We start from the raw sequence: 25,347 nt of genomic DNA on the forward strand, positions 1-25,347 counted from the left end.
TCTGTGTGCAGATTTAGGCTAGATAACAATCTCAGTGTGTTGTAAAGTTCACTTGTTACGCATAAAGGGCTCTGAAATACTTTAAACGTCTAAGGCTTAAGCTTGTCTGAATTGTCCCTATTGATCTGAAAAGCCATTGTGACAAAAACACTTGCAATGGAGACAGTGATAGTGTAACTGCAAGTTTCTCAGCCCTTGAGACAACTCCAGACTCCAGCAGCAAAATCAGTCATGCCCAGCTGGCAGCTTCTGTTTTGATCTTCGATGGTAGTTTGCCTATATTCTCCCGAAGTGTGAAGATTCTTTTAGAAAAGGACAGCACCTCCTTTCTCTCTGTCCCACTCATGTATATGTAAATGGTGCTATCCATGACGCCACATTGACTTTTATTGGGTTCTTTTGTCATGTTCTATTAGATCACAAAGTGGTTTGCACATGGACAATAAAATACAAAGCAATAATCAACTCTTTTATACTACATAGCTTATCTTAAAATTTGTCTCCTGTTTGCACCTATACCCTCAGCTGAAGTGAACACTCTAGTGTATCACAGGTCACTGTCTGCTAGAAACTTGAATTTCTTCTTGTTGTAATTTTAGAATAATATTTATGGCTTCTGCCCCTTTACCCAGAACAGTGTGCTTATAAAGGCATGATCTTGGAAAACATTTCTGTGAGGATTAAACTTCCTTGTGATGCTGCTGCTCCCAATGTTATTTTCAAATCTCTGCACATGTAGCCCAGAGCAACCATATAGGAACTTGCACTAGAAGTAACCAAATACCGTGTAGTACTAAATGTAGAGATAGTCCACCCACCCTACTTCAAATGGCTCTTGTTAGCTAGAAGTGCTGTGGTCCCAGTGTGGGACCACACATTCATATTTTAAGCAACAATTCCTGTTGCTGCAGTACTTCTTATAAAGAAGCATCATGAACTATAGCTGTTTTGGAGAGATGGTATAACACCAGTTTTATTTTCTGTTAATTTCTGATTCTTTTTTTCTTATAAAAGCTAGCAAGCATCAAACCACCAGGTGCTGAGTTCATGCCTTATGAACACCTCATCACACCACCATCTGCTGGTTGTGTGGCACTTTTTGGCCAGCTGCCCTCAGACCCCTATTCTGCACTCTGGATTATCACTGCCACCTATGGTGAAAGAAGCAAATGTTGTATACAGACGTAGTAATCCAAATTTGAGAGGCAGCACTTTCCCATATACTTCTAGCAAGGGTGAGACCATAACTGCAGGAGCCAACCATTCTGAAAGTACAAGAAAGCAGTCCAGATGAGGAAAGGTTGTATTGAGAGGCACAGGCACAAATTGTTCCAAGAAAAACTGCCTGTGTTCCAGGGGCTTTGAACACCCCAAACTGAGGAGACTGGAAGTGAACTGGGAGGAGGAAAGCAAGATTGTATGACCAAAGAGCAGGTGGCTAATAATAAGGATCTAGTCTGCTGCTTTTAGTCATCATTCATTGTCTTTAACCGAGTCCTTTAGGAAATCTGATGCTTAATTATGGGGTGACTTGCAGGGGTATTGCTCTGGGCTCAAAAAGTAGACTGGATGGAATTTTACAAAAAAAAAAAAAATCCTCCCTTTCGTTTTTTTTCCCCTCTGTCTCACTCTTTAACCATTTTTTATATTTTCACATAAAATGTTTATGAGACTTCTTCCTAAAGTATAATTGGAAAATATAAGTAGCTTAGGACTATAAGAATACCTAACAACCTTCTCCCAGCAGACAGAAGTAAATCCTGAATAAAGCTGCTGAGTTTATCTCTATTTGCTCTTTCTGGCAAGTGAGACCTGGCAGCCCCTGGGTGAGTGTGGGGGGCCCAGGGCCAACGTGAGTGTCCCCCACCAGTGCCCTGTAGAGATGCAGGATGTTGGGGGAGGTTGGTCACCTGGATTTGTTATCCCACACTCAAGGGAGGCATTTGTGCCTGGGCACAGCTCAACACTAGTAGGGATGTCCCATTTGCTGCTGGAGATGAAAGAATACAGAAGTAGCCATATTCATTTGAACAAAACTACCACTTTTTCTGCAGATACTGGGAGACAGAAGCTAATGTGGTTTGTACTGATACCTGTACAAAAGCATCCTCTCCAAGCACCTCGTGGGGGCAGTGGTAGCAGTGGAAGGACTTCTTGCAAGGAACAGAAGAAGGGATGATGTTTATGGCTGTCTGCTTTCCTCCCAGAGGAGACAAACTCGACTCAGACTTGTCAGCAATGAGGTATTGAGTTGCTGGGATAATAGGGCTCAAATAATGGACTTGAGTGAAGAATTAGTTAATACTGTTAATACTCAATTTTCAAATAAAGCAAAAGACACAGGAGAATATAAACGGGCCAGGGACAAATATTTGCTTAATCTTGGTTTGCTCAACAGCACCTTTCCTGTAATGTAACTATCAAAGATTCCTTATTTTAGAATTGATTGTATGAGAAAATCCCCTTAAATGTATTTTGGATGGCAGCAGAAAATTTCATAATAGCAAAGACAACCCTGTGTCTCTGTAGAAAGGCAGACACAGTGGGAGACGATCCAGAAACAATCTTTTCATCCATGGTTTGACCATTGCTAGGAGAAGCCTTGCACAATGTAATTCCAATACAAATATGACAGCAGCTGGTATTTCCACAGGAAACAAAGTTGTGAGTGATTCGTCCTAGCTCCAGCTTCTGCTGACTCACAAGTCCCTTCTGTCTTTCTCACTGGGACTTGAGTCAGTCCAAAAATCAGGGAGTATTTCATTATGAAGGCTTGCATGGAAATCATGTGAAGAGATGAACTGAAAATATGGCGTTCTCAGACTGGCATAAAATTTGTGCTGCTGGGAGCTGGTTATTTAAACCATAATCCAGCAATAATTCGGTATGGCCTGACTGTCAAGGGAAATGGTTTGTTAATGGAGGAAAACTACGGAGTTTGTGTGTGTGATTTTGTCAGAGAAACAGGCTATATATTTTAGCTGCTTTGTTTGGAGTTGCAGTTGTTATATGTCTCCTTTTTCTTCTCTGTTTCTGTTTTTATTGTTTAATATTATTAAAATAACTAATATGACACATTACTCTGTTTTAATTTCAAGTGAAATTTGGCATCTTCTAGTGTTGGGATAAGGTTTAATTGCTCTTGGCATTTTTAAAAGAAATGCAAGTGACAAAGATATTAAACTAACAAATTATGACAGTTCACATAACACTTTGTTCAATGAGTTTTTCCATGCATTTTTAATACCCGGAAGAGTCAGCCTTAATACTGTCATATTTATAAAAAAATCATTATTCTAATGGAGACATTTTGCTTTGTCAGGCAACACACAATCAGCAGTTTTCAATGAGGAAGCTGAAAACTGTTTAACATTTATTCTGTGACACAAACTTATAAAAGCCAGACAATTTATAATTGGGGCCAATATGCTGCCCTTAAATTGGGATATTAAGAAATAATTAGAGCACAGTAAGGGCAGGTTGCCAAACATAACTTTGAAATTCCCTAGCTTGTATCACACAGCACAGTGATTGCAGTAATACATTATATGGCTTCTGTAAGGCATAAACTTGCATATCCTACACAACAGCTTAAGGCTCTGAGTGGTGCCCGCAAAAGGTTGAAGTAGTTGTTTAGCTTGGCTTGAGTGCCTTCAAGAGGCATAAAATATCACAGAACTTAGGAACAAAGATGGCTTTTGGGTTAAAAATGAAAATGGGAAGTCTGCTTTTCTTACTTTTCCCACAAAACCCAGCAATGGGGTTTTTTGTTTGCTTGTTTTCTCCTTTCGTATCCCATGAATGCCTTGTCTGCTCTGTGTAACAAGGGCCGTGCCAGGAGTCCTTGAGCGAGCTCTGAGCATGTTTATGTGGTACAGTGCCTTTTGCCCAGTAGACATTAATCTGAACCACTAAACAGCACAGTCACATCAGCACTGGTGGCTGAACCCAGACTGGTTAGTCAGCTGGGGTTAGACGTGATGCAGTGTCTTACATCTGCGTGACATCCAGTTCAGGACACAGCTTTTTCTAGTTCTAGCTGGAGGATCTTTGAACAGTGTGATATTAATTGATACAAACAGGCCTCAGAGCCTAACCCTGCCTATGGTTTTGGAGACGCCACCCACCCTGATGAATTATCTGTCTTATTTAGAAGCTAAAGATTGCACAGAGCATCTTGGCAATTCCCAAGGTTAGATAGTCTAGATAGTGGGGAAAAAATACTTTTTTTTTTTTTTTTTAATTTACATGTGGGAGGTTCTGGGGCCAAATTAAATGATGAAGTCTTGATCAAGATTCTGAGGTCCTTCAAGGTGAACAATTTACTTTCAACATCTGAAAGTAATGAGCATTGCATTCTATTATTTTATTGTCCTCAAAATAATTTAGTATCTTTTAATGATTGTTTTAGAGTGTTGATTCTTCAACATGAATACTAGAGAGGTGGAGTAGCTCTTCACATAACTCTTCATTTTCACGCAAGTTTCTGTCATGTTTGCAAAGCCTCAAGTTCCGTAGGTGTTGTGTATATTCTTTAATACTGTAGTTCAGAAAACTTGACTGCAAAGAGGAGTGGAAAATTATAATACTGGCAGCGTAGAAGTACTGCTCAGCACCATTTGGAGTCTTATTTTGAATTGCTGAAAGAGAAAGAACAGCCAGTGTTATTTCCCAGAAATGCTCTCTTCTCCCAGGGAGGAATAAGGATGATTGTGGGGTCCCCTTTCTCTCTCAGGTGGTAACCTGCCTAACTTATTCTGCACTGCAGATGAAGAAGCTCACGATATGCCACTTGAGCAGGGGGCAGTTTGTACAGCTACAGTTTAAGAGCACTTCTCTGAGAGTAGTGTTTTCACTTACCCTGAGATAAGTTCCCTTGTGCAGCCATTTTAGAGGACTACCATCAGGGTGAACAAGGAGAAGGCAGGAGTTAGCATCCTTCCTAGATCAGCATTTAACCACACTTTTGTGGCATTGTTGTCTCTTGTGGTGATGTCCTCTTCCTCTGCTCTGCCTTTAAGCTTTATTCCAGACCAATAAGTGCTATCTCAAGCAGTAGATCAGATTGCTAATGGAAAAGAGGGTTGACACTGTGTGAAAGGCAGCTAATATTTTCTTACCTGAAAAATGACACAAATAAACATCTCAGAACGTTGCTGATGGAGTGGGACCTCAGACCTTCTTTTTCTCTGCTTCTGGCACACCACACTTTTCTTTTACAACTTTACCTTTTACAGCTTATCAGGAAGGACCTAAGTGTCCATAGGATGCAAAAGTGATGCTTCCCACAGCAAAGCAACTATTGCCTGCTACCATATTGGATTGGTCCTAATAACTCCTGTGGTCCCCTTCATTTTCACATTCCCATACTAGTCTGCATTCTCAGTATGAAACTGCATCACCAAGGTTTATTTTATTTTATTTTTTTCCTTCTGCCCATTTTCACAGTCACAGTGTACTATGGGCAGAATGAAAAAGGAAAATAAGCATTTTGATGATATTAGTAACTTGGCAACCGTAAAGCCTTCCCGTGGCTTTGCAGAGGAATTTGGAGTACTTATGTTCTGTGCTTCTCTTGATCCTGCTATGCACTGTGCGCCAGAGCTCCAGTTCTGCAAGTGATGTCATGAAAGAAGGTTGCTGTGCTTAAATACAGGGTTTGTCTGAGTCTGCTCAGCACAGTTTCAGGCCTGGTAAGACAGCATATGCGTTGCTGGCTTAGACTGCGTCCACCATGGATCATCCATTAACTGTTGGGTACTATTTGGAAGGAGGAGTGGGTGAGATCTTGACAGCAGCTTTGTTTCTAGAAAGAGAAACAAAATGATAAAGAGAATACTTACCTGTGTCAAACTGGGCTTCCTCTCAGCTGAGAGAAAAAGCAAAGAAGATTGTCACATGCCCCGTGATTTCCCTCCTTGCCAACTCCCTGGTGACACTGGCTGGACCCAAATGTCAGAAATAGAGGTTCTTTAGAACTGGTATAGAAGGAATTCCCACAGATGAGAAGTGGTCCCTAAGTTATTTCAGCGTTTTCTCTGTCAAAGGTGACTAGTCCAAGATATTTACCATCCTTAAGCATATCGACACTTCCACTTTGCTCCCAATTTTTTCCTCCTATTTCATTACATTAAATCAAATTCCATTATGCGTTCATTTAAAGAACAAGTTGTCTTCTCCTAGTATTTATGGACAGCTACATCATGTGCCACATGCAGTTCATGAGACATTGCAAACACAAAAGAGCAGAAATGTTTTCCAAGCGCAATAGCACACTCCTCTGCACATAGAGGACTGGCTTGATTCAGACACTGCACAGACCCTGTGGAAAGTCTGGGAGTGCTTAGGGACACTGTTGGAGATGGAGTGCTGTGCCAGGTGGACCTTTGCTATATGTGTAGGAGGGATGCCTACACAAATAAGAGGTAGGGTAGGGAAGCAGGGAGGTCCCAATCTGTTGCAACGTGTTAGTATATAGTAGTGGTAAGGTGAGCATTACAAAAGAGCCACAAATAGTCGGCCACACAAAGGCTCAGGGCTGCAGTTTATTTTGTAGCCCAGAGATGGAACTGGCAGAGCTTTCTGGCCTTTTGTTTGTAGGCTGGGAAGGCAATGAGTTACCTGGGCTCAGAATCATTCCTCTCCTGAGGGTAACCAGGTAGGGCACAAAGTGTACCCCTTTGGTCTCCATTCTGAGAGAACTTCATGCTTTTGAAGGAATTAATCTGTGTTGCAGCAATTTTTAAAGGGAATAAATGAAGTAGACTCATAAGCATAGCTGGTGAAAATCACATCAGTCCCAGGCAAAAATGTGAAACAGGTGATACAGTGACTGAGCCAGAAAGAATTTAAGAGATTGAATACAAATAAGTCCAATTAACATGGGTTGGTGAAAAACAGGTTTGAGGGAATTATTTCATCTATCTATCTGGCTGCATTAGAAGATGCTTGGCTTGATTCTGGTGTGTAGAACCTAAAATGATACAAACCAAATATGTTATGTATCAAATGGGTTATTCAGTGTCCAAACGCCAGGCTTCAAAATACAATTTTGGGAATTCAGGGAATCGTTGTTGCACATCAGGTATGATTCAGGAGGTATCCAGCAAGAACTGGTTCTTGCTCCAGGTTGTATGTTGCTACTAGCACTGACTGACAAGAAAACATAAAATTATTCTTGTGCAAGAAACCAATGTGTTCGGTTTGGGCAAAGGAAAGGCCATATGATTGGGGGAAAACTAATTAGATCTTAGTTACAGATGGGGAGGCTCAGTACTGAGAAGTAGTGATTTTCAAAGATAGTTGCATAATAATAGCATTATGGTGGAAGCACATGTTCAGCTGATGAGCTCTGTCTCAGAGAGCTTATGTACTCTTTAAATGTATTTGCAACATGGAAAGATGTTGTCTTGTTCTAGGTGGAGCACTAGAGTGACTACTCATGGGATATTGAGTAATCTTTGGTTCCTTGAAACACAAAAATCTGAGGAGGATTCAGGAAAGCCTTGTAACTATGCACTCTGAGCTACTGTAAAAGCAAATTTCCCAATATTCTGAACCTACTTTGCACCTCAACCTAAAATCCATTTGCAGCTTTCTAACTATAATAATCCTACAAAGAAAACTATCTTAATGTTTCTTACTGGAAAATACTAGTTCAGACCTCTTTGTTCCCACCTATGACTAAATATCACCAACATCTGTCTGTAGAGGTACACTTTTTGGAACCATAATACATTTATATATTAACATGTATATATATATATTCTATTTAAATAGTGGTAATGGGTGATTCTGAATGTATTTCAGATTTGAAAAAGGAAGGTGGCTATTAACTAGCACATGGGAAAAACGATTCTGCACAACTTGCATCAGACAGACTGCTGAAAAGGCTGGAAATGAGGGGTCCCAGGTGCTAGAAAGCCTCCAGCAGGATGCTAATCAGCAGTTAGAATTTCTCCTTCCAGTTTTAATAAAGGCTTTGTTTCCGTTGGAGCTAGCTGCATCTGCTTTAATTGCCACCTGTCGGACACAACGGAACGGCATCGCTGACACCTACAAGTCTTGGCTACACTGGCTTCTCAGTGGGAGAAAAGCGTGTTGAAATAACGCCCATTATAATGTTTTTCAGTGCACATGTAGCCAAATGAAAAGTGTTTGGTTCTTTCTCATCACCCCAGAGTCAGCACCAGCCAGAGCTCCTGTACAAAGCATTAACTCATGTTTCTTTTAGGTGGTAAAGTACTAGCAAGAGGGGCAGGTGGGAGTAAGCCAGAACCAGTAATCTATATCCACTTACACCAATGGAGGGCCGAATTTGGCATTATTCCAGCATCTCTGAAATTGGGCACCATTCTCATTCCTCAGTGTTGCTGTTAGTCTGACACTGTAGCTGGAACTCATAGAGTGCTGCAGTGAAGACCACAGTTAAACACTGCCTTGGTATTATGCCTAAAAGGAAGGTTTCACTGGCTAAATCTGTCTATTTAGGAGGTAAATTACTGCTGCTCTTCATACTGCAAGGCAATACTTTATACAGTCTTATTGCTTTATGCAGGTGGTGTGGCTTTCTCCTCTGTGCTCCAGTGTTTTCTTAAATTTTACTTTTTAAAAAATGATCAAGTCCTTTAAGTCCTATCCTTCAGTTTATTATGTCATTCTTTGTGTGGCATCTAAGATTCTACATTACAGGGTGCCCCCTGCCAGAAGAGGCCTCCTGGGACAAAAGAGCTGGAGGCAGCAGATCGTGTTATGGTGAGGGTGAACACTGTTGTTGGAGCATGCAGGCAGTGTCTTCAAACTCCACACTGTCTAAAATAACAAGTTCCTTAGACCTTAAATAGACTACATATATGATAATACAGCCTACTGATTAAGGCCCTCACCTGTCCTACTCTGTACCTACTTAAAATGCGGAAGTACTTTCTTTTTTATGGAAGGAGGACTAGGAGGACGAGAAACAACAGCCCAGCCCCATGCCAAAGTGCTAAAGAGAGATGCCAACACTGCTTTATTCCCCATGCCAAAGCATCACCAGTGTTTCCCCCCTGCAGCTGGCAGGACAAAAGTCCCCACATACTGGTATTATACCAGCATACAGATCAGGTTATTTCCACTACTGGAAGGTCAGAGAAGCAGGAATTTATCCCTTCAGGCAGTAAAGAGTCAAGAACCCCCAAACTGTTCTGCATCCTGCCCAAGCTACTGTGAGGATGGACAGAAAGGGTCCTCTCCATCTAAATGGTGTTCCTGTGTGGGATTTGGTCTGGAAATAGAGATCCTGTAACACAGATGAGAGGCAATCTCGCTACCCAACACTGGATTGTCTAAGCTCATCTTTTGGGAATGGGGACCCTGAGGAGGGAGATTAAGCTTGTTCCCCAAACATGCATTCTTTTGACAGCCCAATATCACTTGAAAAGGTTTCTCAAAATGCACAACCTTCAGACTGCACTCCAGAACTCTTTAAAAGGGACTGGGCACCATTTCTCCAACAGTGTAAGTGCTAATAGGGCACTGTTATGGTGCAGACAGCTGTGGTGGTAACCCTAAGTGGACATTTAGTTACTAAGGATGAAAGCTCAATATACAGGTAATTGAGTGCTTGTGTGGCTGGGCAGCAATGACGGAGGGTGTTCAGGACTGTGGAACTCTGGGTTTGTGGATCCAAGCACATTTCAGTTAAAGGAAATAATTTCTCACGGAACCATCCTGTTACCCCCTAGATTACGGCTGTGGCAGATCTGTTTGCTGAGTACAGTGGGGTACTCAAATCTTGCGATGATGAGGAGCCTAAGGTTCGCTTTACACCATGGCTGGTCACCTCCCATGGAACACACTGTTCCAGCTACTCAGTGTTTTCAGGATAAATGTGCTCCTGCTGTACCACGTTCTCTTCTGGGGTGCAATGAAAGGCAGAAAAGACTGAGCGTGATGGAAATAGCTACCACACACAACATGTGCAGTCTTCACAGCAAAGGGAATGGGAGTCAAGGAGTCAGGTCTGGGTTCAGGCAGTTGTTGTAACCTTTTGCTCACATTCACAAACAATGCTCTATTGTGATGTTGATTCCTGTAGATTATCCTAATAACCAGTGAGCAGTGAAGCATGAACATGTGTTCAGGTTTCTTAGGCTGAGTTCTAATGTAATAAAATGAGCCAGCTTTTTAAGGGCCAATCAAAACTGCACAAGAAGAAGAATTGGGTAAGATGGAGCACATGGAATTTTGCTGTAACTTTCAGAACTTGGAATCTTCCAGGAAAAAATGAATTTTATACCTTAGAACACATGATGTTTGCTTTCTTTTCTGCTATTTTATGACTTGGCATAATGATACATTTAATCTTTAATAGTCTGATGTCGGTAGTAGAGCTTTCATAAAGGTTTGATTGCAATTATAATGGGGGTAGGATTTTTCATGTGTGTGAAAAACACACAGCCCAAGGCCTTGTATGGTATGTGAGATGATACAAACGGCGATCAAGTACCTTGAGAGGGAAAACAAGGAGTCTCGGAGCTCCTACCCAGCCACTTTACTGCACAACCCATGACAGTGCTGAAGTGTTACAGGCATTTACTGCACCAGCAGATTTGTAATATACTAAGTATAAAACTGATTGTCAGTGATGTATGTTTTAGTGACTTCAGTGAAACAGCACCAAAGAGGAGCTGAATGATGTCTCATTTTAGCAGTTCAGTACCAGGTTATTAACAGCAGACTAATGACGTATGCTCGTAAGTGTTCTGTCTGTGGAGAACAGACATACACTCCTCATATACTAGGTTGTCTTTAGTCCTTTAGACTGGTTCAGCTTTTAGTGAGCTCAACCTGGGAGGCATGTAATGTCATGTCACTTGGAACAGCTTGCAGTCAGAAAGGCCCTTCCAGTCAGACCAATTATGTTTGATGTAAAAATTAACACACAGACAAGCCTAAAATAACTTCAGAAAAGGTATGGATCTGTCTTTCATAGGTGATGCAATCCATTAGTTAACCAATGTTGCTTGACAACTTACACAAACAAAAAATGCCTTGCATTAATTGTGGATCCAGTTATCTCATATTAGTTTAGTCAACTTGATGGGGCAAATTACTTATAAAACCAATTAATATTTATAATAACATAAGGAAATGCCAGACATATATAGGTTGCTGTGACCATAATTTTTTACCTACTTTTGTTTAGTAACAAAATACCTTAAAATTCAGATAATTAATTTTCTTTCTATTAGACGGTAAATAGACCACTTCCTTTCCATACCTCTTACAGTCCATGGATTTGAATGGCAGGAAGTCTCTCTGCTGGAACTCCTATTCAGACTTCTGAAAGTTTTGTAGGATTAATAGGACAGTTCAACACAAACATCTATGCACAAAGAAAGTTTTCAGTGGGGCTGGCCACACAAGGAAATTTGTAGCTTTTTCAACTGACTTGCATCAGTTTAACATATCTATACATTGATATATCCATGATTATCCATACATTCACTTTATTAATGACTTTACTTAAACTGATCCAGCTCTTGTTCATAGAAGTGACCTGCCTTGTGAGGCCAGGAGTTAGTACTGAGTGCTAAGTAAGGGTTAAGTCTTCATACCTTTAAAAAAAATTAACTTTGATTAGCTTGAGCTGGGAGGATCTGAACCCTGACAATGTAATGTGATTTTAACCACACTTTGTCTTTAATTGAATGGAAGTCTCCCTGGATCCAGGTCCAATATCCCATGCTGGGACATTTGGCTCTTGTAGAATTCAGCTGCACAAAATAAAATTGGTCTTATTTCATCCCTTAACCAAAAGGTGATCTCTCTTAAAGGCTACTCTAGAAAGGAAGAAGTATTTTCTCTGTATACATTATATATATATATATAAAAAAAAAGCCGCTCTGTGGTTTCCTCACAGGTTAATTCTACATACTGCACTCTGATTTATGTTCAGCATGTCAGGGTAATGGGGATGGAAAGCACAGGACAGCACTTGGCCACATAAATACGTTGTAAAACATTCTGAACGTTTTCACTCTGTCTCCAGCAATGGATCATTAAATAAGAGGAATAAACAAAGAAAGGACCATCGACCTGACCTCCACATAATTTACTTAATGACTGCCAGCTACATTCATAAATATACAGGCACTGGGTTTTATCACCATGTGTGAATCAAGGTTGTGGTCCATAATTACTGTGCAGTTCGTGGGAAAATGAAGACTCTGACATCTTGCCTTGTATTTTAGTAGTTTAAGTGAGTGGGATCTGTGCTTGAGAATGCTTAGGAGCACCCCTCATCCTGCAACATCACCTAAGTAGGTGAGACTTTATGGAGACTTTTAATTACTCTTTTGGGGGAAAACAATTATTTATTGTGGCACACAACTAATGTAATTTGAAATGTCTCAGCTTTTCTGGAAAGGGTAGCTGTTTAAAATGAGAAATGGAATGGGGGTGTCTTATGTAGGGTATCTTTTTTTTTTTTTTTTCACCGCATAGCACAGTTCTATAAGTGACTTTACAGAAGGCATAATGCCAAGCTGGATTTTATGGTTCATACCCCACAACCAAGGGCATTTGCCTTTCATCCAGAGAATCCAGTGGATACTGTTTGCAGTGCCCATCAAGGCACTCCTGCATGGCATGGGGCTGTGCCTTGCACCCACATAGGGTTTTAGAGGGAGCTTGACATTGCAGCCTGGCTCCCAGTGATGCCAGGGCTGTGAAGGAGGCAGTGAGCGTTCCCCGAGCAAGTCATATTTTTGGAAATGTGTATTTTCTTCCTTTCACAATAGCTCTTTTTGGGTTAATGTTTTCTACAGTCAAATACTTTACAAAAAGCACTGTAAAATTAAGACCTTTTTCTCCTAGTAAGTGACATACTAGTAAAGGTCTTATTACTAGCTCTGGCACATGAGCTTTGCTGCTTCTATACAGGAATGTAATTCAGTGAGCCACAGAACCATGAAAATATCTGCAGTACTATTTCTTTTAAATGGATTTTTCTTACAGAGAAGCTATCTTCCTGAGCACTTCTGTGAAAGATTCTGTCGACTCAATTTATTTTGATTGTAACTGAAAACAATAATATTTAATTTACATTAGCTTTAAAAGTATCTGCATTTCCCTCCCTGCAGCCCATCTGGTTTTGATGTTGCTGAATTGTAATTTAACAAAATTTGTACATTTGAACTAACTGAATGTGCTGCATTAATGATCTGCTGTATTAAATAGGTAGTTAGAAAAAAAAGTGTAATATTGATGTTTAGTCTTGGTGAAAGCACTTTTGGCATTCCTGTCTTACTTCATATAATTGTTTTAGTTTCCTTATGTGTGGGGTTGCAACTGAATGAACCTGAGCTAAACATGATCTGGATCAGCACGAAAAAGACCCCCAGGACTAGTGTGCTTAAAGCATCCTGGTTTCTCTCATCACTGGAAAGTCAATGAGCAACACACAAGAATTTAAAAAGCAAAACGAGACTCACAGATTGGCACTTGATTTATGCAATTACCATGTGAAGACCAAATGCCATGCATATGGGAGGAACTGTCAGCAAAGCTGACCAGGCTTTCTGCCTAGTTAAAATGCTAGCAGGTTACTAGATCAGAATTCTGCTACAGCACACTGGCAAGGATGCAAAACCCGACTCTTTATAGCCCGCCCTGTGAGCCCTGCAGATCCCCCTCTGGATCGAACCACCAGCCCTTACAAAGAGCCTTGTGGGGAGCTGGGGCCAGACCAGGCAAAGAAGAAGCAGCCTCAGTCAGTGCTCTGCTAGTGTCGGTGTGTCTCTGCAGCCAGCCAGCCCCTGACAGAGCCAGCAGGGCGGGCTTTCCTGTTAAACTTCTGTGAACTTGGAGGTGGCAGAAGGGCGCGGTCCACCAGCCTCTCTCCTGAAAAGACTGTCAGTTGATGTTTGCATGCTATTGTGAGATGAGAACTGTGAGCAAAAGCCTCAAGTATGTAGGAAAGACAGTCTGCACAAAAGCAGAAGATTCATTTTACACGTTTGATTAGGACACTTATAATTGGCTCTGGGCTTTCTTATGAATCAGCAAAGATGCGGGCCAAGCTGTAATTGTGGTAGGAACAAAAAGAATCACAGAGTAGCTTGGGGAACTCTGAACTCCAACCCCCCTGCAATGAGCAAGGCCATCTTCAACTAGATCAGGTTGCTCAGAGCTCTGTCCAACCTTAAATATTTCCATGGATGGGACACCTACCAACTCTCTGGGCTGCCTGTTTGGTGTCTCACCACCCTTACAGTGAAGAATTTCTTCCTGATATCTAGTCTAAAGCTACCCTCTTTCAGCTTAAAACCGTCCCCCCTCGTCCTATCCCCACATGCCCTTGGAAAAAGTCCCTCTCCACCTCTCTTCTAGGCTCCTTTTAGGTACTGGAAGGTGCTATAAGGTCTCCCCTGAGCCTTCTCTTCTCTAGGCTGAACAACCCCAGCTCTTTTAGCATGTCTTCATTGGAGAAGTGCTCCATCCCTCTAATCATCTACATGGCCCTCCTCTGGACTTGATCCAACAGGTCCGTGTCTTTCATGTGCTGAGGACCCCAGAGTGAGTCATAGTACTGGAGACAGTACTCGGGGGGGGGGCGGGTTTCACCAGAGCAGAGTTTTCCATGATAGAAAACTGCCCAGGGCCAGGCTAACTGCATTGGAGCAGCTGGAAGAAACAGACCAAAGGCAGAAGAAAGAGTCTGCCAAGGAGGAATGCAGCTGAGCAGGATGTCCTCATGCTTTTAGTAGCATGCTCCCTCCTCCCATCACTCCAAATGAAATGTGGAAATCGTACCTTGGGGATAATAACGCTTCCGTAGGACCAGTGAGAGGTGCTCACATGCTGTAATAATAGATGCTGTATAAGTGCTGCAGATGGAAAGTGGATATTGGCTCAATATTTGCAAAATGGGAATAATAAGCCCAGGCTTCCAGAAGACCATTCGGCGAGTGTGGTGCAGGAAAGAACATTTGCCACCAGCCCTTTATTCTGTGTATTCTGCAGACACTGATGAATTGAGTGTATAGTATCTTGCTGTGAAGAATAAGTGGAACAGACATAGGGAGATGTCTGACATATATTTTGAGGTGTATTTAATATTGTAGCGCTTCCGGATTCCACTAGCATGGTAGGGGTTTTGGCTTCAAACCAATGTTTTCAGCAGTACCATGTGTCTCTGGAACAGCAGTTCTTACTTTAGAGCTGGCTATGAAAATAGTTTCCATTATAACCCCTTGTTTTTACATGCTTCTTTTATTTTATTTTGAAAATCCTCTTTTGAGTCAAAAATTTCCATCTGTATCTTTGCCAAAAGGTGAAGTTTTTCCCCCTTTTTTTTTTTTTAAGCTTGGAGGAAGAATCTTTCAGATGTTTTTGAGTCATGGGAGAGTGGAAAAAATGCATTTTCCCAATAGGATAAAAAAAAGTCCACATTTTCATAATAGCAGAAACATGGAGGCAAATTAAACTGAAGGCTGAAACTTTTATTTTGGTCTAGATACTTCTGTAGTAAACCAGCTTCATAGGGAAGGACTTTGATTTGCCAGAGGCAGAGATTATTCTGATTTTTGAGAGTTAATCAGGCAGGGGTCCACGTTTGAAACTTTGCTGTCATTCAGGATATTGTTCAAGGTAGAGTCTTTGCAGCTGCCCATTTAAAAAGGAAAGAGCTGGTCCCCTGTGGGGGGGAGCTAATTATAGTCCAGCAATACATTTAAATTCATTCTAAAATCTGATTGAATGGAGAGGAACTAGATGAACAGTGGTGCCAAACACTTTCAAAACTCTTTCTCAAAAGTTTTCAGAAAAAGTCTCACTCTAGTCAGCAAGAGCAAATGGATGTTGTTCAAGCTGTGGATAGGCTCAGGCACTTTGAAAGGGCCAAAGCGCATGGAAGGGTACGTACACACGACTGGCTTGAGCAACTGAGGAAGTTCATTCAGTGTGCCTGCCAAATTTTTTGTTGATGTCTTTTCCCCTTCACATAGGCTAGGAAGCATCAGTGTAAAAATCTGCTGTGCTATGTGTAGTTACACTGAATCAGTTACTGAACAGAAAAGAAAAACAGAACCATAAAGAAAAGGGAGAGGGAAAGGAAAGGGGTAGGCATCTAACCATCATGCTGATGAGTGATCCTGCACCCCTATACTGCTTTCTATTGCTGTTTTTTTCCTGGTTAGGCTGTAGTGGACACACTACTACTAAGTCCCCTCCATGTATTCCAAAAATTAGACAAGATCTGAACAGTTTTGGTGGCTAATGATACTGTTGTGATCTTCAGTTTCATATTTTCTGGCTCTTTTGCAACTTTTAGCTACACAGCCTGCACATTTCATTAAACCTTTTGCTTTCTATCATTCAAAACCTGTTCCAAGTGTACATACGTTTGGCAAAGGCATCCAAAATGATGTGTTTATTTTGCTTTGGTGCCAAAAAGCAGTGATTCATTAAGGAGCTTGGAAATGTAGAGGGGAGGCCACAGCCAGCAACTACCACACATACCCTGAAGAGCAGAAAGCTGTGTTTTTCCAAGGAAAATGGTTAGTGCAGCTGGACCAGTATCATGGCAGACTTCTCTAAAGCGAGGAGATACTGTTGGACAGACTGGAGAGCACAGAATTCTCCTAGATAATTGGGATTTGCTGCAGCAGCAGCAGCCAGAAGCAGCCAGAGGCAGCCCAGACATGAGAGAGAAAAAATGCCTAAGGAGAGCTAGTCCAGCCAGTAGGAGCCTTTCCTCAAAATGATGAATTAGGGAACTCCAGTACCATTACCACTGCTGTGGTGAACACAATGCAAGGTGCAACAGGCCTTGAGAGAAGAGGTGGAGGAGGAAAGGTGGTGTCCTGCAGTAAGAACAGGCCTCCAGCTGTCTGGCTGCACTACTTCATTTTCTCTGCTGGGGACATGCCAGCTTATATCAGTAAAGGGGCACATTCATGCTGTTTATTGTAGCTAGTGATACAAACTTGAAGCAGCTAAAGCCTTTGAAAACCTGGCAGAAACCTGACTGTTGAGGAACTCTACACTCCGGCATGTCATTGTTACACCATTGCTTTCTTCATCCCCAGTGGCTTGAACTAGGACAGGCAGAATACTATTTATAATTTTTAATGTAGTCCGTTTTGTCTTTCATCATAAATCTGTAACCCTGGACAAAATTGATATCTAGTAACAAACACACTGTTGATTGGAAAATGTCTGATGGTTATTTTCTGCCTGGAAAGGAAATGCTCTCCTGTGCTGTCAGAGTTGCCACTGCACAGTGAGACACCATGCAACAGGAGGTGCTGGGATCCAGGAGTCAGTACGAGGCAAAAAAGGAAATGATCATGTATGAACAACATTAGTATTGAGAGTTTTTGTTATTAACAATCAGAAATATGTAGAAGAGTTTTAGAAAATTTAAGGTTTAAATTTTAAACCAGGACTACGGCATTTAAATTATTAAGTATTAGGGTGAGACCTTACAGGCTTTGGGGTAGTTCTTCATGTTGTTTTCAGGAATATCTGGTCTAGAATTAGGGACACAATGTGATCTGGTATGTCAGTTCCCCTTGGTGCTTTAAACAAAGACAGGAGGTAGATTTTTCCTGCATAAACTGCACAATGCTTAGCCCTTTTTGAAAGAAGACCAGATCCTTTCCCTGAATAATACACATTTCTTATAGCATGTTAATTTTCATTAAATTAAAATTAAACCCCCACAACACTTAGTTTCAGAAGGGTCTGATTAATCAGGGTCTGAATCTCTCATTTGTTCACCTTTCATAATATTGCACAAGATGTTCTCCAAAATCTGCATTACACCACTCTACTGTTTACATCAGAAGTCTTCAGGCAGCTGATAACTGTTGAAACAGTAGATTTCAAAATCTTGAAATCAGATTTCAGAGATTTTGAATCTCCAAATAATATTCCAAATAATTAGTGAAAACTCCAAATAGTCAGTGAAATACTCCAAATAATTAGTGACATTATCTGGGTCTGTGAGAAAACAAAGGTTCCTATGTAGGCCAGGCCTGATGAAGTAAAGCAAGGGAACTGACTTCAGATCATCAGAAGCAAAGTAAACAAACATTAGCAGCAACTAGGATGAAGAAAAAAGTAAAAAAACTCAGAAGATATAAAGTTTTAAAATTTCCTTTTAAGGAACATTAGGGAAAGAAAACATTTTTGAAAGATATTGTGGAATAGAAGTGGAATGGGGATGAAGCATGTAGAAATGGAAATGTAGAAAGAAAGCACAGAGGGGGTGTAGGGCAGCTTCTAAAGCTGAGGAGCATGCACAGGAGATATGAATAGATCTGCTCTCCTTGACTCCCAAAATGTTTGTGTTGGGACCATTTTCCTTGTATTTTCTGCCTTTCAGCCGCACATGTTATGTAAGTTACTTCAAAAGTTCAGTGCATACAGTACCACATGAAACTGCAAACTATTATTAAAATGAAGATTTTTCAACACACTTGCAATTTTGAAGTCTGTAGAAGTCTTTCCTATAAAAATTTTCCAAGCAGTTACTTAATATAGGCAAGAGCAATGTGAAGTTAAAGGGTTCAACAGAATAAAGTCACAAATCAGACGATAAAACCACATGAGTAGATCCATAATCATTCATTACTAACCATTTAAAATCATTTTGATGTGCTGTTGTGCAAATTTCTTCTAGGTACAGGTAAAACTCCTGAATCAGAGAGTACAAAGACAGGCCCACAGTTGAGAGTATCTAGCACACACCTAGATAATAAATTATTGAACTGCTGTTGCCATGAATTGTTTACCTGCTTCCCAGTGTCTAAGACTGACTTGCAAACTGTTATGGTGAATAATTTAGAGCAGCAAACAGGTTTGCAAGTGCAGAACCTATTCACAGTTGATTTGTGAGCAGAAAGAAAACCTGTCTATGCCAAATCACCAGGAATGAGTTTGCCCAGCTGTGCTGTTTTTCCTGCCTGTCATGGCAAAGAGCTGGTAAGGATGAATAAGAATAGGCATTGAAATAGGAGTCAAGATCACCTGAATACTAAAACAAGTCTGACCCTCTCAGATCTTCCATAGGTAAGGGCCTTGCACAAAATATGAGGCACCCAGTGCAGTCGTAATGTGAACAAGTAAATCTCATCCAAGAAATCTCTGTTATATGTTTTAATAAGAATAGCCCTCATTTGCATATTAACTCCTCTGATCCAGGGCTTTGAACCGCTACCTTCCAAATTTAGAGACTGAACCACAGAAGCTCGTCTCAGTTCTGTATAGTTGCCTACCATTCTACTATGAAGATACTATGTGCAATGGGTTTTTATGAGGAAGGAAGACTGGTGATGATTACTGACAAAGACAACAGCCTCTTTTTAAAGGAAGATTTCAAGTTCCTTTTTTTTTGCCTAATACATGGACATTGAAAATGGCAGGTGACACTGATGAGAACATAGCATTGCTAAGTAAAAGTAAAAAAAGGACACAGAAAAATATTTTAAAATATTTTCAAATGAGAGAATAATGTAGGGTTATTTAAAAAGTCCCTGGTTATTGAAAAGAAATGGCCTAAATTCCCAATACAGTGCCAGCATAATCAGTGAATATGACCTGTTATTTTATTTTGACAGTACTAAATTGCATTCAGTTTCACAGAAAACAGAACTAGGTTTTTGCTCAGCCACAACTGTCTTGTGATGGTTTCTTGATGTTTCAGTCTTAAGCACATAAACTGATTTTGGTGGTACCCTTTCCAAACTCTTCCCTTTTGTATCTGCAGGTTTTCTACAAGTATGTACAAATTCAATGTCCTCATTATAAACCTTAGTGTGACCCATGATTAAAACAATTACCTAGTTTCTTGCTTGTGTTTGCTCATGCCACAACCTTTGCTTTGTTCATTGAATCACACAGGTTTGCAGCCTTCTGGACACTGTGCTGCTCATCTTCCAGCAGTTCTGCACACTGACAGGAGTTGTGGGTGGGAGGGGTGGGAGGACCACTTGTCTGCATAATTTTTGTTCTAGACTCAGTGCCATCCTCTTGGTTTATGTTGATAAGCACACGGCTAAATTTTTTTCTTATTATAAGGCTGAATGTGTTTGCCAGTCCTGCATCACGAATCCTGAGATTAAATGTGATAGCCTGTCCCTGCAGCTTCTGTTACATTTTGTGTCATAAATTAATCTCAATAACTGAAAGAATAGTTACACAAATTCACCTTTCTAAAATGCCTCTTTATACAAGCCTACAGAACTTTAAAGACTGGGCAACAGCATCCTACAAGTTGTAGGTCATCTACTGCTATCCATCATCCCAGTATAGTAAACACACTGAAATGGAGCTGTCTTTGAAATTTTACTGATGGTAAAGAACTTGCTCTTTGATATGTGACACAGATTATTGCGTGTGTTATTTCATTCTAACTTTGGAACAATTTGGAAGTTTCACCTCATCTTCCATGAAGAGGTCTCATATCAGTCATTTAGACAAGTGCAATATTCTTGTTTTACAAAGACTTCTGAAATTCATGAAGAAGCTATTCTTCCTCTTTTGATGGAATATTTCAGTTCCTGAGGGTCAACAGAGTGTCTGTTTATCAGTACTCAACACAAAAACTTGTGACAAGAAGGGAAGGACTGTGTGTGTAGCATGAGACAACCAGGTAACTGCAGTATTATTACGGACACTGAAATTTCAAATCTGACTGGGACACTGGGTCCAGGAACCCCATTGATGCTGATGTGTCAGAACAGTCTGGCATGACTCACTGGCAATTGTTGTACCCATCAGCTTCCCCACCTTACTTGGGATGTTTCAGCATCTTGATACAGTATTTCCTTCAGTACAAGACTAGCCCTGGGTAAAAAGGTCATGGAAATTTTAATCCTGATATTCTCACTTTCATCTTCCCTGCCCATTTTTGCTTTGCTTGCAATTGTGGATTTCCAGGAACTCCAGAAGACTACAATAGCTACAAACTGCTGGGCAGTCCATTTGTGTTTTATCCTCTTAGCTGTTTAAAAGGAAAAGTGGAATATACATATTAACACATCATAGGTAAAGTCATCTAAAGTCATCTAAATCCTAAAAAAAAAAAAAATAAATTATAGTAAATAAAGGTGTATTTTACCTACATAGTTGTAATCTCAAATCTCTGCTAGAATCAGTTGTTATCGAACACTTCTGTACCCTTAAACTTTTAACTGTCCTAAACGCCAACTGCCAACATGGTAAGAAATTTAATGCACAGATAAAAATACCTCTATCATACTGAAAAATAAAAGTCCACGGGCAACTGAATATTAAATGTATGTATTTTGTGTGGATGCTCAAATGGGAATGTCAGTAGGGTGATAAAATCCCTCCCTGTGTGGAGGCAATTACATAAATATAGCTCTGCATACAGGAAATGTCATATTTTGGCTTTCAACAGCCCAATTTCTCTTATAGGTCACATTGGTAGACACCTTTTCGTACAGTCTTGAGGATTCATGGTTCACTCCCTCACATCAGTGAGTTACAAGCTGAATTCTTTAATCAAACGGCTTAAAAGGCAGGATTTAAGCAGAAAAGTGCTATTGTCTTTTCTAATTTGATCTTTAATGACCGTGAGTACTTGAGATGTATACATTGCTTCTTTGCATCTTTAGGCAAGAAATAAAGCAGAAAGAGACGTAACTGTTGTATGCACCAGTACCACTTTATATATTCAATTAGTATACCCAGTTCAGGATCAAAATAAGGTATTTCTTTTTGCCCACTTTAAAAAAGCTGGATATAGAATCTATGGTGCTGGTATTGGATGCTGGCAATTGTCTTGTCCATCATGAATAAAAATCCCCTTAATAAGAACTTTAAATTTTCTAATGCAAGTAAATAGTTTCTTGCTTATGGGTTGCTCTTTTGGGTAAACTTTTATAAGCAGAAGCTACATTTTCTGATTCTTTACCGCATGATGCCAATAATCCATTAGTGCTCTAAATCAACACTGATGTTCCCTAGTAGAACTTCCATTCCTTACTTTCTAAAGTCATAACCATGTCTGGTTAGTTCTACAACATATCATTGCTGCGGTATGAAGACAGAACCCTTAAAAAAGAGGTGTCTGTAGGGAAAACATATAAATGAAAATCACTACCTTCAATTAACTTAGGAAGAAACAAACTCCAAAAAACAGAGTAACCAAAAGAAATTGGCAACTAATTCAACTACATGAAAGATATGGTAACTAAACCCATTTTATCAGCTCACAAATCGACCTTGGGGAGTCTATTACTTCACCTGAATCATAGTAGACAGACGATATATACTTTTGCATTGTAAACTGGGCTTTTATGCAGCAGGAGAACACAATTTCCTTTGATAAAATTAATGAGATTGACCAGAGGCAGACAGGAACACTTTTATGTTCCTGTTTACAAGTCACTCCAAAGAGGTAACCTGAGTTTCTCAAAACAAATCATTTAAAAATAATTTCTCAAGGTAAGAAAAATAAATGTACCAAATTGCATGGGAAAAAAAATCCCAAGAAATAAATGACAGAAATTGTCTGTTCAACAAGCTGCCCTTCTGAAAGCCTTTCCTTGGGTTGGACAAAGGCACCACTAAGCCAGCCGTGTCTCTGTAAGAGTAGCACTTAATTGTCTTCAATTACATGCTTTGTGTGGGGCCTGGACTTGGAGGTGTCAGGCAAAGAGTCTTTCCTTCAGTGTTTGAACATCCAGGACTGTTGCAGTGCTATTCTCTCCTTGCAAAGGCACTGTTAGATTAAAACGCAGCACATCAGTCTTTCTTGAATGCTTTGGCACTAACTTTCTTCACACCTTTTGTTTGAGAGCGGCTTTCTGCAATTTCCATCTCTTTCAAGCTGTCTCCCATCATTCAGCGGTTTTTTAAGGGGCAAATGACACTGAACATAGGACAGCACTTTTTGTCTGATGAAAAGCACAGCTGTCTAATGGGATTTCTACCTGCCCTTTTCCTAATTGCACATATGTATATGGATATCAGATCCCTCTTGTATCAGCACTAGCTCACTAGCTTGTGTTGAATTTTGCCAAGCTCCTACATGGAGAAACTTTGAAAGATACTCTCCTTGGCTTTGTAGGTAGTGTTGCTCCATCCTGCAAGTCTGTTGTTTTTCTTTTTTTGTTCCTTTTAAAATGTACTTGTTTGAAAAAGCTGGATTTATTAAATAATCCAGATAACTCTGTGGCAGCCTTATCCTCATTGTCACTCTGATAACATTTATTCTGTCTAAAATTACTGTCGGTGGTGATTTTTGTAGTCTTTTAAAGCTGTTTGAAATAACACTTTTCTAGATTGGTGATGAAAACACTGACGAGCCTCCCCATAGCTCCCCAACAGAAACACCCTCATTAAATGCTACTGCTCCTTGAAAACTTGATCTGCTTTTCATTTAGTTCTTCATCTGTTTGTGCTTTATTAATTTTGTCTTGTCTTCACTTTTTTCTCTCTTACTAAATCAAGTACCTAGCGGAAGTCTATTCCAGTCAAGCCTCTGGCAATTTAACACATAATCATATAAAACGAGGAAATAAAAGGTCTGTTTACCAGGACCTATTTTCTATAAAAAAACTCATGAAGACTAGCATTAGTTGTGTTCTTCTCTATTAACCCTATATTAGCTGACAACCATGTCTTCTGCCTACTACACAAACCACAGCAACTTGTGGTGCTCCATTTATGTCCATAGTGTGGGTCCCAGACTAGCACAATTCTTCATCTCCTGAAACATCACCACAGTGCCAACACATGCAAAGAACAGCAGGTCAGACATCTCTTTAACCTCTCCAGGATTTCCAGACCACTCAGAAATATAGTAATTTCACCGTATGGCTTGCTGATAGGTGTTCTTTGGATGAGTGTCCTCCTGCTTGTTTCTAGATACTGCATAGTAATACCTATTAAGTGCTTGAGGTGTTTTGTTGTTGTTGTTGTTGTTTTTTTTGTTTGTTTTTGGTTTTTTTTTGGGGGGGGGCGTATTTCCCTCCCCCCCCCCACTGGTAACAGTTACTAGCTCTAGCTCTAGCATTAAGTTTGCTCTAGTAAGCTTAGCATTAAGCTTGTATAACTGCTTAAATAATGCTTATGCATTAAAGAAAACAAACTATTATTCCTTTTGCCCTAGTGCTAAATGTACAATCTCTGTTTCCCTCCCATCTTCCCTATAAATTTATCCAGTTGATTCTGACCCTTCTTGTCACTTGTTATGGCAGAGTTCTGTCTGGATACTGCTGTCTTTGACTATATTCTTTCTTTCAAAATTAAATATAGTCCTGTCTTTGATTACTCACCTGTGGGTGAGGTGAGGGGTCGGGCACTTTTCCAGGACTCCTTCACAGCCAGACGAGGGCTGGTAACGACCCCGTGCCCTGCCCAGCCGCTCGTTTTCCACTCGTGACGATAGCACGGCCCTGAAAACTGCCCCCAGCAGAGAAGCACATCCGAGCAAGGGGATGGGGATCGCTCCCTGAGATTGCCTCAAGTTTCCCCTGTACCTTCAGAGGAGATAGGAAGGGGTGGGAATAACTGTGTATCTGGACTAATTCTTTGGACTTCGGATAAGGGCGGGGGTGGGCAGACACCGGGACGCGCTAGCAGCGCGGGAAGCCTCGCCAGTTACGCACCGTCTTTTCCGATCTCTGTGTATCTAAGGGTGGTTTTTCCTTCCTATTTATTTATTTATTTGGTTGGTTAATTTTTATTTATTTATTTAAATTTTATTTATTTATTTGGTTGTTTGTTTACTAACTACTACTGCTCTCCCCCCGGGCAGAGACTCGGGCTGAGAACGGCGGGGATGGAACCCGAGCGCAGCCCCCCCGCCCCGGCGGGGCCGAGGCGGCGCCCCGGGGCGGAGCGGGGCGGGGGTGGAGGCGGAGGGTCCCGGGGCCGCGGCCGGCGGCGGGGCGGCGATGACAGGCAGCCGCCGGCCCGCAGCCGCCGCCGCCGCCGCGGGAGCAGCCGCCCCCCGCCCGCCGGCGGGGAGTGCGGCCCCGGCCAGCACTGGGATGGCCCCCCGGGAACAGCCGCGCTGGAGGCTGCGCGCCCGGCGGGCGGCGTGACCGCCTCCCGGCCCAGCCATGGGACAGACCTCGGTCTCCACGCTGCCCGAGCCGGCCGGCGGTGAGTACCGGGGAGAGCCCAGCGGGGAGGAACGGGGGCCGCGGCCGTAGCGGCGGCGAGGGCAGCCCACGGTCCCGGGAGAGCGGTGCCCGCCGTCCCCGGGACGGGAGAGCGGTGCCCGCGGATCGCCGCCGCTCGCCCGCCCCTTCGAACCGCGGCGGGGACGCGAGGGGCGGCCGCTTTCCAGGCTGCCCTGCTCGGCAACCCCCAAGGGTT

The 25,347-nt window shown here is 41.4% G+C and overlaps 1 protein-coding gene across 5 annotated transcripts in view; it reads left to right on the forward strand.

The window, feature by feature from the left end:
• The window catches only part of PHACTR2 (phosphatase and actin regulator 2), a 129,017-nt gene that overhangs the window by 34,274 nt on the left and 69,396 nt on the right, over positions 1 to 25,347 (forward strand). Inside the window, exon 1 of one of the 5 annotated variants that reach the window (XM_027904482.1) lies at positions 25,027 to 25,131. The exons of the other annotated variants lie outside the window; for them this stretch is intronic. Within the exon in view, the coding sequence (XP_027760283.1) occupies positions 25,089 to 25,131 (43 nt within the window). The 5' untranslated portion in view covers positions 25,027 to 25,088. Of the gene's footprint in view, positions 1 to 25,026; positions 25,132 to 25,347 lie in introns of those variants that run through there. 5 annotated transcript variants of the gene reach the window in all.

The sequence above is a fragment of the Empidonax traillii genome, unplaced genomic scaffold (assembly GCF_003031625.1).
Source record: "Empidonax traillii isolate 1590-97213 ecotype Southwest subspecies unplaced genomic scaffold, ASM303162v1 scaffold24:size2376012, whole genome shotgun sequence".
Lineage (NCBI taxonomy): Eukaryota > Metazoa > Chordata > Aves > Passeriformes > Tyrannidae > Empidonax > Empidonax traillii.